At 37.4% G+C, this 13,848-nt stretch overlaps 1 protein-coding gene across 1 annotated transcript; it reads right to left on the bottom strand.

Annotated features, from left to right (window-relative positions):
* Positions 1-555: 555 nt before the first annotated feature.
* On the bottom strand, positions 556-8,995 carry LOC124895065 (transcription factor IIIB 70 kDa subunit-like). The gene is made up of 5 exons (XM_047405525.1): positions 8,845-8,995; positions 5,281-5,366; positions 5,131-5,207; positions 2,721-2,777; positions 556-1,930 (listed from the first exon to the last, which is right to left on the bottom strand). The coding sequence occupies exons 2-5, from the start codon at positions 5,344-5,346 to the stop codon at positions 1,786-1,788; spliced, it is 345 nt and encodes a 114-aa protein (XP_047261481.1). The 5' UTR covers positions 5,347-5,366; positions 8,845-8,995; the 3' UTR covers positions 556-1,785.
* Positions 8,996-13,848: the final 4,853 nt, after the last annotated feature.

The following is a 13,848-nucleotide window of genomic DNA, read 5'->3' on the forward strand; positions in this document are numbered from 1 at the left end:
ATCCTGAACGAGATGTTCATTTCAAAAACACAACACTCCTAGTAAGCTCTACTTTTCTTCTCAGATCCACCACCTCATTAGCCACCAAAGCTGCATCCAAGAACTGTCTACCTTCCACAAAAGCATTTTGTGAAGATGAAACTGTCTCATTCAAAACCTTCTTTTGTCTATTAGACAGCACCTAATTTTAAAAAGTACCCGAAAACTAGAACATGGGATTTTTGCCAAAACATGACAAATTTCAAACAATTTTTGCCAAGACTTCTCCCAAAAACAATTTGCACTTTTATGGCCAAATGGGTCCTACAAGTTTTCCGGATCAGCTATCCGTACATTGACATGCAAATCCCTAGCAAACTGAAAGGAAAGGACTTCTGACAGACAACTGAAGGAAGTGTACCAACAATGACTAAGCGTCTAAGACTTAGTCCCAATTAGTTAGGATCGTCTATATAGATCCTTCACCATTGTGGTCTTTTGAAGGGGAGCCTTGGAGTAACTAGTAAAGTTGCTGCCATGTGACCAGAAGATCACGGGTTCAAGCCTTGGAAACAGCCTCTGGCAGAAATGCAAGGTAAGTTTGCGTACAATACATCCTTGTGGTGGAGCCCTTCCCCGGACACCGCGCATAGCGGTAGCTTTAGTGCACCGGGCTGCCTTTTTTTACCCTTGTGGTCTCTTCGTAGTTCTATACACATTGATCTGAGAGATCATAAGACTTCCGAGAAAATATGCTCATCGTGATTTTAGGTTTGTTTTTCCCCTTTAGTACCCCAATCGTCATAATGTCGCATTTGTGAACCAGTGTATACAAAGGTCTGTGTAGGATATAGTAAAACCTCTCGATCAACCTTCTCTGTGTGTGCTGCTTGCACCTTCTATCAATGTGATTATATCTAATTTTGTCCAATCATGTTAACCTCATAACATCCATATCTCAACCACATTCATCTTGTGGATACGTATATTCTCCTATAAAATACTATCTCAAAATAACAGCTAAGCATTTTACCATTTACTCTTACGAACTCTTAACATAAAAGCCATTAGTTCTCCATACCACTAATACCAATTATGAAAACCCACACATGTAAGCAGCCTGATAGTTCTAATCTTTATTAGTACAGATTAGGTTTTGAGTCCTCCAACAAGTAGCCACTAATTATGATTTGAACTAGTGATGCTAAATCTGGAAAAAACACCACACGAAAAGCTCTAGTCTACAAAAGGAGCTCCTGATAAATGAGTAATCTAACCCAAAGGAGGTTTACCAGACGGTGACATAAATAGAACCAGCTTCCCCGCCAAACAAACTAGAGGACAATTACCTGTCTGCAGTCTGCTTCTGTGGGCCTCAACTGCTTTAAACTGCATTTCTCGCCCATGTATCAATTAGTGGTGTGTTTTCCATAACGGCGCACCTCGGAATACCAATCTAGAACCTTATAACTAATATAAAACCTTTTTGCTCTTCTATTTAACAGAAGAGATCCGATACTTCATTGATGCTGCATCATTGGCTCATCGATGAGGGAAAGAAGAAGATACAACCAAGATCCATCTTATAAGCACCCACATAGAATTAACTTGCCAGAACAATGGCAACAAATAACACGCTTGCAGAATACAATCCTTATGAATCAAGATCCTTGAACTTCTCAGTTCTCCCCATGAAAATCCAAAAACGTAATCAAGAAACCAAAGGGGAAATCAAAAATATATATAAACCCCACCAGAAAGTTAGCACCTGGGACAAGGTGGCCAAGAAAGAAGAAAGAAGAAAGCTTAAAGTAAACCAGCAAACCATAAATACTTACGATCAGTGAATCGATGAATGAACAGACTCGGATCCACAGGTTTTTGAACAATTGGGTGGTCTTCAAGGTGTAGAATTTTGCATAGCTGTAAGAACACAGCACCTAAAACATACCTGCATTTCGTAAAAGAACACATTGAACAGGTTTCAATTATGATAATAAAGATAGTGAATAGGTAATGTTTTTCCAACTGTTCTAGATTAATAACAAGGGAATGTACAAGGAAACCTCCATAATAAACATTTGTGAAGTTATTAATGTGCAAAAGGTCAGCTGGATTCTTCCAATAGGAAGGAAACTTGTCGAACTAGGAAGTTAGAGGTATTGCAGCAGAGGAACAACTGCCCTCAAATTCAAAAGACAATATAACCAAAGATAAGCTTTTCAGCCACACTGAAGATTATTCAAGAGTATATTTATAAGCGTTGTTTTTTTATGAAGACATTTGGAAGGGGTTGTTTTTGATGAAAATATTTGGAAGGATTGTTTTTTGATGAAGATATTTGGAAGGGTTGTAAAGCATATAACCCAGCTACTTTCTCAAAAGCCAATTCCTTTTCTGTCTTAAATTTCCTTCCAGCTGAAAAGGAAGATATTAGACTCCTTTATCTTATTAGACTCCTGTATCTTTCTAAAATCCAACATTGAATACAACTTCACATAAGGTTGCTTTCATATCTAGCTAAACGTGAAGATTTGCGTAATTTACTCCAACCGCACAAGATTCACACATGAGATCTAGTTCAGAATATTACAAGAAGGAGCTAAGGGATAAATGCTGAACAGAATATCATTATACTGAACAAGATAATAAGAATGCCAGTCCTAAACGGAAACCATCACGTTTTTTCTCGAGATTAATGATCCAAAGTGTTACATCAAAGAAAAATGAAGCTTACGTACACATTTATCCTCAAGTACTCAGAAAAGTCGATGAGTAGGAATGGCTTTTTGTTCTCCCTGCAAGAAGAAGAAACATAAACAAACCCCAATTTGTCACTGGTAAAGTAGCTAGGACCAAGAAAAAATTATGTTAGAAGATCTAATCAAACAATAACCTTCCTTGTTACTCTTTCTATTTATGTACTAAAGAAAATTGATTGCTTCGGTATCCTCTATGCTGCATAATAAAGTTGGTGATTCATCACAATTAACCAGGTCAAACTTATAATGTATCAGTTCTTTTACTTAGCCACCATACTGTTAGTTCCACTATCAGAACAGAATTCAGGACAAAATTTAAAGCATGTTTTTACTTGGATATGTATGCTTAATGAATAATCATATGCAGACAACAAAAAACTCACAAGTAGAGGAATCAAACCTACACATTTTAATTGCGGGTCAACTATGCTTAGTCATATACCACAAGCACAAAACTAAAACTTGTGAATATTTGAAGGACCAACAGTGCAAATTTCCATAAAATCAAATAACTGATGATACCTATATAAAAAGCTATATCTGATGGTTATGCTTTATGAATTCAGCATTTCTCAATCTATGATGTCTTATGTAAAACCAAAAGATTAAGAAGCACTGTATTTAAAGTATTCTCTAATAATTTTGATCAAGTTCATGCTATTACAAATTTTCCCTATATTCAAATAATTGATGATATTAGAAAATCTATATCCAATGGTTATGCGTTATGAATTTCACATTTCTCTATCTATGGTATCTTATTCAGAACCTGCAGATTAAGAAGCATTTTATCTTACCTTAAAGTTCTGTCCAAGAACTTGGTAAAATCTTAGCATGCTCCCCCCACCCCCAGTCCCTTTAACCATAAGGTTACAGAAGTACTTATCAAAAATGAGACATAAAACAAGATCAACCATTATTGGTAAGTTTCAGGTTGTACATTGTAGTCACGGTATAGAAATTATATTTTAACATCCAATAGGTTAGTTCTCTCATATTCAAATTTATCTTTCTTGAACAAGTACAACTTTGGAACACGATCTGCAGGGGTTAAATGTTGAAAAGTTACTACAATGATAGATTGAATTTATAAACCGAGTGGCATAATAAAGCAAGTTACATCAGTTAAATATACAACATGTCAAATGAGCAATAGTTGTTGCATGGCAAGAGCAGAAAAGCCACATATGTCAAATTCCACAGCTGACAAGGGCCCTTTTCTAAATATCCAAAAAAGTCATTTGGCTGGTCAATAAGCATCACTTATGAATTTCAATTATACTGCATAATTCTGTCGGTTGATTCCACATTTTTAATCCTCTACCTGTCTGATTTTACTAGGTCCAAAGGTGAAAGGCCCAAAAGCAAAACACCTCATGCATAGACATGGGTTCGACATTTGATTTTGTTTCCACTCGCTGTCATAAGCAAGACCCTTTTTAACCAAATCAAAAATTGCTTGGTTCTTCTTCCTTTCTAGCTGCAAATTACTGCTCATAGTCTACTGCAAAATTCATTTTTTCTCTTTTTTCTTTAAACTGAATGTGTGTACATCATTGCACTATGGTACAGTTGAACCAATTCATATCAATTAAAAAGATAAAGAAAACACATAAAACAGATGGCATTTAGCTGAATGTTTAAACATACTAAGGAGTTAGCTTTTACAGAATTTATAAACTAAAAAATCAGAAACCACATAAAAATATGGTCAATCAGATATTAAAAAGGTAAGGTTACTCAGAACAGAGTGTCTGTGTTGATAGGGCATATGGACTCATCAAAAAGACAAAAACTATAGACTAGGTATATGTGTTGTGCTGTAAAATTGGTGCACTTAATCTCATGGGGCAACCTCGTTCCTGGTTTATAATTAATGTACTCCTACATCACCCTATTAGAGGGTAACCTTAAATAAAAGACTAAGATTCCTTCTCTTCATTAAGCGTTGGTAATTGCAGAGCTTGTACGGATTAGTATGACTGTTCTTTGGACTGTTAAGCTAACTTTAGGAACCCTTAAAGACATAATATCTCAAATATTCCCTCTGATGTGTATGTTGAACACTGGTTTTCTCAAATCAGTTTGAAAATATACCAAATATATTGCGTCTGGACAGTATAGTAAAACTGCTAAAACCACTCTTAACACTAAAATCAAACCACTGAAACTAAAATATCGGAATCTTATATGCAGGTGGGTTCCTCTTGTGTTTTACAAAATCGATGTTTTCTTCTTGTTTTACTCTCAAACTACTGATGCACGGAGGACATGACTCATGTCAACCTGTCTACATCACAAGCTTCATTACAAGTAATCCCACTTCTTTTGTTCCATTAGGGAACACATCATAAATTGAAAAAGAATATTAGAGAACACAATCTCTTACCTACATGCAATGTAAAGACAAGCAGCTTGAACTTGCTCTTTCCTACGCCCCTTTGTGAAACTCTTTTCAAGTGCCATCTGAAAGTAAGAGTCAGAAATAGAATGATATATCATGCTAGTGGAGGTATGATCTAAGCATAATGAATCATACCTCATAGAATTTCAAAGCTGGACGAGCTATCGATTCACCACCATCAATTCCTAGCCCATAAAGCATACCCTCTATACCATCATATGCTGCAGGAAGCGGAAGACAAAAAAAAATGCATGAGTCAAAACTTCATAGTTAAAACCATATTGACACCAATGAGGAGATTAATGTATTGTCAAGCCTTTAGTGCTACATAGAGCGGCCCCTCTAAGTATAGTGCTACACTCATCATACTAACTAGATTAATCAACAATACAACAAGCCTTCTAAGCGTTTTGTTATCCTACATAAACTAGCAACTCTAAGTGCAGTGCAGCTGTAATGACCTGAATTTATGAATTTTTCTTTTCTATGTGTTTCAACCATTTGGCCCTTCCCCGTAGTTGCTACATGCCAATTTTGAAGTTCGGGGATAGTTGGCATGGTTCTCAATGCAATCGGGAACGATTTATGCGAGTTTGTGATTTTTAGAGGATTGAGAAGCCATATAGTTGACTTCGGTCAACATTTATTGTTCTGAGTATCGAATAACAAAACGGATTGTGCCAGCAGATCCGGAATGTGGAATTTCGGTTAGTAGTGGGGTTGGTTCGAATTTGGAGCTTTTATATCTCATTTCAACCCTTGGTTTGGAAGTAGCGGAGATGGGTTCCGGGGGTTAATTTTGTGAAAATGACCTTTTCTTCGAAAATCCAACGTCTTGAGTTCGGAACGTTGAAATTTGTCTAGTAGCATATGTGATTTATTTTTGTCAGGTTCCGAACGAACCCCGAGGGTCCATGCGGATACAATGCTCCATTTGAAAAATCTGTTGGTGTAACAATTTCGAGTGCATCAGGCCAGTCATCGCGATCGCGTTGACACGTGTCACGATCGCGAGCCTTCATGATTCCCTTCATCGCGATCGCGTGGTGGTGGTACCGCGGTTGCGATGAGTATCTGGGTGGATCGGGTCGAGTTTGTCCATCGGGATGGCGAGTCCCTCCTCTCACAGTCGCAATGACCAACTTAAGCCCCGCTCAACGTTAACCCTCTCGATAGCGAGGTGGGGGCCACAATCGCGAGGCACTGTTCATTGAACGGTATAAAAGCCTCTTTTCCACGTTTTTCCTCTATTTTTGGACCTTTGAGCTTCGAATTTGGCGATTTTCGAGGGTTTTTTTACCATCTGAGCTTGGGTAGCTCCAAAACCTTATTTCCATTATTTGTCATCGATTATATCATCGAAAACTCCTTTAAATCATGATTTCTAAATGGAAAAATTGAGGTTTTACGGGTAAAGTTCAAAAAGGAGCTTTCTTCAATTTGGACCTCATTTCTAACCCATTTTCACGTGGGTTTTCTCCTATAGACTTGGGAAATATGTTTTTAAAACAAAACTCTGATTCTACCCCCTTCATTTTCAAACTCGTTTCCTGAAACCATTTTGAACCTAGCCAGAATATAGGTTATATGGGTATCGTTAGCTTAATTTTAATGCGTAGATGCTATATTTGGATGTTGCAGTTGATTTTGAGGTTGTTTGCAAGGGAAAGGCTCCGTGTTTAAGCACTTTAGACTAGGATTTTGTCGTTTCGAGGTAGGTTATGGCTTAACATCTTTCGGATTGAGTTGGGTAGTTAATAAATAAGTAAAGAATGTTATGGATTGGGGAAAATAACTATGGGATTCATATTTCGAGATTATTTTTACTGTTGTATGCCTATGTGGGGTTTATACTCTGTTGTGGTTGTTTTATAATATCTGATATTGTGTGTTGCCCGTGTGGGGGCTTTATTTGACATTACTGGCCTTATCTGTGCATTAGAATGCCTTTATTCTAAATATGATGCCCGTGTGGGGCTTATTTTGCTAATATAAGCCTTATTTGAGCATTGGTTAATTTTATCATGATAAAATACCCAAGTTGGGTGTTGATATGATAATAATGATGTCTCGCATGCATATTTATTTTGATGGTGCCTAATTGGAGGTGATAATCACGAATTATGGGCATATTGAGTTGATTTTTGGGCTCACTTATAAATATATGTGTTGCATGGATTCGATATCATCATTTATGTTGATTGTGAGCATTACATCCTCATTCCATACACATACAATCAGGAGATACCGATACCACGGAGAAATATTGTTTTTGAAAGAAAATGACACTCTTATGAAAACCCTCTCCGTGAACACAAGTCGGAGAGGAGAGTTGAGATGAGTTGAGCTTGAGATATGGTATATGGACTGTGAAAACCCCATGGGTCCTACCTGGTAGCTGCAAGCTCGGTGGGCGTATACGGAAAGTCATGTGATGGCTTTCATCATTCATCCCATCCACATTGCGTTGCGTTGCATTTACATACGCATCTTGATTGTTTTCCTTAGTTTTCTTGACTTGTGCTTGGTTTCTGTGTATTCTTCCTTTATATCTGTGTCGTTTCTGTTTCTGTGTACTTATATATATTAAAACTATTAGTGGAGACGGTGTAAGCTACCGATTGAGACTTTTCTTCTTGCATATGGCATGCTCATAGTATATTTTACTTATCTTATTTTCTGCTTTGCTCAGTCAGCCTATGATCCCTACTGAGTACAAGTGGACCGTACTCACTCCTATTGGGTCCTTTCGGTGCAGATTCTAGTATGAGCACTTTCTGTGGCAGCTGATTTTGTGCTCATCTGAGTGGTGATAGAGGTACTAGAGTGCTCTAGGGTTTAAAGCTAATCTGGACCTTCTTTTACCTATTTTAGATGTCTTTACTTGTTTTCAGAGGCAGATATTCACATTTCTGTATTTCCGAGTTGTATTAGATGCTCTTAAACCTATGACACCAGATTTTGGATTTTATGTTATTTTTTCAGATTTTCATTTTGTTACATTCAGTGTTTGGCCTGACTTCGTTATAGAAGTCTTGCATTATCTTTAAGTTGCTAAGTGTTGGATTTTCTTCCTTATTTGTTCTCATTTTCTTTGTCTTGGTGATCGGCTTATTTACCAAGGCTAGGCCGCGATAAGTGTCATTATGACCTAGTTTTTGGTCCGTGACAACAGCACTTGGCCAATCAACAATCCTCTTATCTTGATATATCAGGACAGAGTTGTCACCAATCAACAAGAACAAAACATCTGCTGTAACTTATCTTGTAGATGAGAGGCAGTTGAGCTATACAGTGAGTTGATTTTGACACAGTTAGACAGTTCCTCTACCGGAAGACATTCAAAAATAGTTCCACGTGGATGCCTATAATGACAATGAGCAGCACAATCACCAATCTTAAAGGAAACTAGAATTCAGGTCTCACATTACACAAATATACTAAAGTAAACTATGAGTGTAACATTTATGATAATAATACAGACCAAATCTGATTCAAAGCAAATGCAACTGTACTCTAGAAAGTCTAACAACTTCCATTGAAAATCAAGAACTAGATCAGCCAAAATTTTCTAATTTCCCTAATAAAAGGCAACCAGTCAATCATTCAGCTGAAAAAGAAAATTATAGAAATTATACGAACAAGTACAGTGAGCATTTAGTGTACATAAGAAACAACAATCAGAGATACATAAGATACCTTCATTTAGTGTTCTTTCGCGTGAAGCTGAATAATCCTTTTGCAACCTCACATTTTTTCCTGACACTTGGCTCTGCAGATAATTTAAGTTAATTGAGATAGAACACAAATCAAAAAACGTAGTGTACAAGTAATCATAAATGTAGTCTGTTCAATAATACTTCTTTGAAGAAATAGAACTATTGATAAAGGTAAGGAACTATATAAATACTAGATGCAAGAAGGTCGTTCTTCACACACGCACAGAGACACGTATATACATGTATAAAAGGACGCAAGACAGCAAAATGAGAAAACATATTCGGTGTTGCACGTCTAGCACTATTTCCTCTTCCAATTTCTTCACCGAAGACCCACCCACTCACCCAAAATAATACCTGCTAGGGTTGGGGGTCCATTTGCGTCTCTACCGAGGCATTTTGGATGTCGTACTTTTTCTTTTTTTCTGGATATGTAAACACCACCACAAAACCTCCTAACCAGGAGCCAAGGTGGTTCGTTTCCACTGGAAACTCAAACCAAACCTCATGGTTGGAGCTGATTGGCCCTCTGCTAGGCCATCCCACCCTTGACACATCACCATCGCATTATTAACGAACTTTACATCAAGTTAAAACTTATTTCCATCTAAGTGTAATTTTTCCAAGTTACATTAACCACATGACAGGACTCAACTTTTTAAGTGAAATAAACATGTTTAGACAGCTGAGTAAGCAATTAAACTGCCCAATGCGTATGTAAGGCAGAGAGGATAATAGGTTCTTTTAAAAAAAAATTGAGAAGGTAACATTTGTATTATAAACCAACACTTAGGTAGTGCATAAAACCCCTTTCCAAAGTGAGCATCTAGCTCATAGAAAACAGAATAAGAGAAAAAAAAAAAAAAGGCTTCCCATCCTAGCAAGCTTCTAAAACCTCTAGGATATCTGCAGCCTCTATATGGAAGTTTTTTGTACACCAAAAACAAAAAAGCAAAGTACAGTCTGTCTTAATCTTCTGAAGTGTTCTACTTTGGTCTTCAAAAATTTTAGCATTTCTCTCCTTCCAAACAGTCCACCAAATACAAGTTGGGATAGTTCTCCAATAGTTCAAGTTCTTTGCTCCCCTCCCTGCCTTCCTCCCAACTAGATAGAGTGTCAACAATCTTGCTAGGCATTACCCACTGCATGCCTCTGAGATTGATGAAATTTTCCATAGCTGGCTAGTGAATCTTCAATGCAAAAATAAATGTCCCACTGTCTCAGCTCCCTCTCCACAGAGACAGCAATGTGTGACTAAAATTATATTCCTCTTCCTCAAATTTTCATGTGTTAACACAGCCTCCTTCGCTAACAACCATGAGAAGCGTGCAACCTTCAAGGGGTTCTAGTTTTCCAGATTTGTTTCCATGGCCACCTACTAGCCTGTTGTGTTATTCTGTTTAGTAGCTTGTATATAGAGCTGACCTTGTAGATCCCTTTACTATGTCCATTCCACCAAAGGTTGTCTTTCCCCTCTTTAACATCTTCAAATGATTCAAGAACTTTAAGGAGTTCCACCATTCTTGGGATTTCCAAATCATTCAAGTTTCCTTTGAGGCTTAGGTCTTATTTGTTTGCACTTAATGGAGGTCTGAATATGGATGGTTCAGACTTTAGACCATTAAGTGCATTTGTTTTTATTAAAATTTTAGTTCTTAATAGATTTGAATAGGTCTTAATCATTCAGATCTGGAACCAAGTCTTAATATTATTAAGATGTATTCTTGTGTTGGATAATATTCACAACCACCCTATCCACAATCACTGGTCACCACCACTAACCACTTCTGCCGCCACCACCATTGTTAACCACCACCAACCACCTCCACCATCACAACCACCATTCAAAACCAAAATCGCTACTATACGCTATTGTCAGTCGCTACCACATCTAATACCTCCATTATTCTAATTATATCCACCGCTATTACCACCGCCAACACCTCCACCATCATCAACCACTATCAAACCAATCCCTACTACCGACCAACTCATCTATCATAACTAGCACCACTGCTAACTACCACTAACACATCATCAGCATTTACACATTTTTCGGCCACCATCACCACTACAATTGTCACTGGTGTCGTCACCTCTACCACCGCTTCAACTAATATCATCGCTACAATCTATCTCTACTAACAATCATCTCCACCATCACAGCTAACAACATCTCCAGCTACCATCAACACATCGTCAACCATCATGCATTTATTTTTCAGCCATCACAATCAATACCTCTAATTACTAACATCAACCAACTTCACATCACTATCATCACCACCACTACCAATCGTCATCATCATAACAATCACTATAATACCAACCATATCTACATCACAATTATCACCACCAACATTACTAGTCACTAACATTAATCATTACCACCACCACCATCATTATAAACCATCTCCATTATCACTAACAAACATAAATATCTTTTCTTCAATCAAATAATGATTTTACCGTATTAAATCAAATATTTTGCAAATATATAATTAATTTTTTATTTGAATTGTACTTTTGTTATATATACTAATAAATAAATTTTGCATATTCAAATATTGAAAAACAAACAGTCTTAACAATTCAATTTTCAGATCTGGAGACAACATCTTAATCATTTAGATGTGCATTTAGATTCAGACGTTTGAATCTTAATAAAAACAAATGCATCCTTAAATCCCAACCTTGTAGAGACCATATAACAGCCACAGTTTTGTCTTGTTATTGTGCAAGAACAAACAAGTCTGGGAACATCTCTACAAGACTCTTATTGCCTAACCACCGGTCTTTCCAGAAGACAATTTTGTTACCATCAAAAACTTTGATGGCAATGTAGTTTACATTATAGGCCATCAATACCTGATTGGCCTCCAAACAGTTACACCATAAGGATTGGTTGCTTCTTTCATAACCAACCATTCACCTTCCCATACTTCAACCTGATCACCCTTTTGCATAAAGTTTGCGACTCTTGAGCGTATCTCCACACCCACTTCAATTTCAGTGCTTTACTTTGATTCTTCAAGATTTTGATACCCAGACCTCCTTATCTTTTACTGGTTATGACAATTTTCCACTTCACTAGGTGATAACCATTCCTGGTTTTGTTACCTTCCAAGAAAATTGACCTCCTGATTTTATACAAAGTAAGTCTGCCTCCCGGGAGATAGATACTGAGCTTTCCATCTGGAGTCTGGACAACTTTCTTTCACATTTCTCCTAAACATTCTCCCAAATTACTTTTGATTTTGGTTTGGCCCTTAATGGCATCCTTAAATATACAGAAGGAAGAGCACCCATCTCACTTCTGAGTATGAGGCCAGATGCTCTATATTTGGGACTATATTGATAGGGTATATATGACTCCCAGTCCAGGTGATATGCAATCCCGAGATACCTCCAAGAGTACTAGAATAGGTTTCTTGTAATGCTTAATTTCCAAAATCTTCAATGTACTTCCAAGTTCATAATATCTTTTAGGTAATTGACAATAACATTTTAACTAAAAAATCGGTAGTGTGTGAGCCAGCTTACATGCACCTTGACTATTTTGCAAGTATTTTTTTTTTATAAGGTAAATAATTTTATTAACAATTGGGGGGAAACCCGTATACATAAAGCAAAAAAGGAGAGAACCTACACCAAAATATTGTTCTCAACAAAGGAGGTCCAATCCTCTAGACAAATTGGAACCTCACAAGTACACCAAAAGTAAACTAGGTATAAGACACTTCTCTTTAAATTTACAAAATCAAGTTTCACCCCCTTCAAAAGCCCTCTTATTGCTCTCTTTCCAAATAACCCAAATGATTGCTAAAGAGGCAATGCCCCATGCTCTTGCGCTTTCCTTCTCCCTTTTAAGAGTACAACTTTGCAAAGCCCCCTTCACTTCACTGTACTCAGCATGACCCATTGCGTCCTAAACAAACTTAAGGATATCCTCTATAACTGACTTGCCACCTTACAATGCAAAAGAAGATGATCTACACTTTCACCGGTACTTTTACACATGAAGCACCAAGAACATAGGTGATTTTCTTCTTTCTCAAATTCTCCGATGTTAATATCACATCCCTTGCCGCCAACCATACAAAGAAACAAACCTTCCTTGGTTCTCTAGGGATCCAAATGGAAGCATAAGGATAGATACCTTCCTCTCTCACTAACGACCTCTTATAAAAAGGGCTACAAGTGAATGAGTCGTCACCACTCTCTTGCCACCTCCATGCATCCAACAAGTTCTTTGATGTGTCTAGCCCATACAAAAGCTCTAACAAATTGTGAAATTCTTTCATCTCCCTCATGAAGATTCCTTCTGTATTCTTAAATCCCAATGAATAAAACCCTCATGAGACCTAGAAATTTATTGGATTGTCGTCTCTCTTTGGCAAGAAACACAGTATAAACTAGGAAATGCTTCCTTCGACTCGATGTCCCTACACCACTTATGTGCCCAAAAACTCATCCTACTTATATGCCAACAGAAACCTTCCACCCTTTACATATATATGAATAACACACAAGGACTCCCATAAACTTGACACTTTTTATTCAATGTCCACTTGAACTATCTTTTGTACAAATTAACCCCCCCCCCCCCGCTTTCCGAACTTGGAATTAGAGCCCCCCCCCCCCGCCCCCGGTCGACCTAAGCCAAGGAGGTGTGATGCATTCGCTGCCATATGGATATATTTTGTTCACGTGGCATTTTTAATAATAAAATATGTTGTTTTATCATTTTAAATACATTATTGGTTCTCCACCACCGACTTTATCCACCAAGACTTAGGCAGGTGGAAGTGATCACCTAGAATTTTGTTTTGTCTTTTTTCGATTTGAACTCTAGTCTCCCATGGTTTTCACTCACTTCATAACATTCACAAACAACTAGAGTCACATACTTATAAAGAGAAAGGCTATCAGCAGTCACATGTTCCTCGGTCTTTCTCATGAAATTTCCTAAATCTTCTAAGCA

Source organism: Capsicum annuum, unplaced genomic scaffold (genome assembly GCF_002878395.1).
Source record: "Capsicum annuum cultivar UCD-10X-F1 unplaced genomic scaffold, UCD10Xv1.1 ctg79519, whole genome shotgun sequence".
Taxonomy (NCBI): Eukaryota; Viridiplantae; Streptophyta; class Magnoliopsida; order Solanales; family Solanaceae; genus Capsicum; species Capsicum annuum.

Bases quoted from the DNA above. Each gene is read 5' to 3' on its own strand.
- LOC124895065 (XM_047405525.1), bottom strand. From the start codon at position 5,346: ATGCTTTATGGGCTAGGAATTGATGGTGGTGAATCGATAGCTCGTCCA. The intron at 5,208-5,280 runs GTATGATTCATT...TCTTACTTTCAG, and splicing joins CAGCTTTGAAATTCTATGAG to ATGGCACTTGAAAAGAGTTT. The intron at 2,778-5,130 runs GTAAGAGATTGT...TTCTTCTTGCAG, and splicing joins TGTCTTTACATTGCATGTAG to GGAGAACAAAAAGCCATTCC.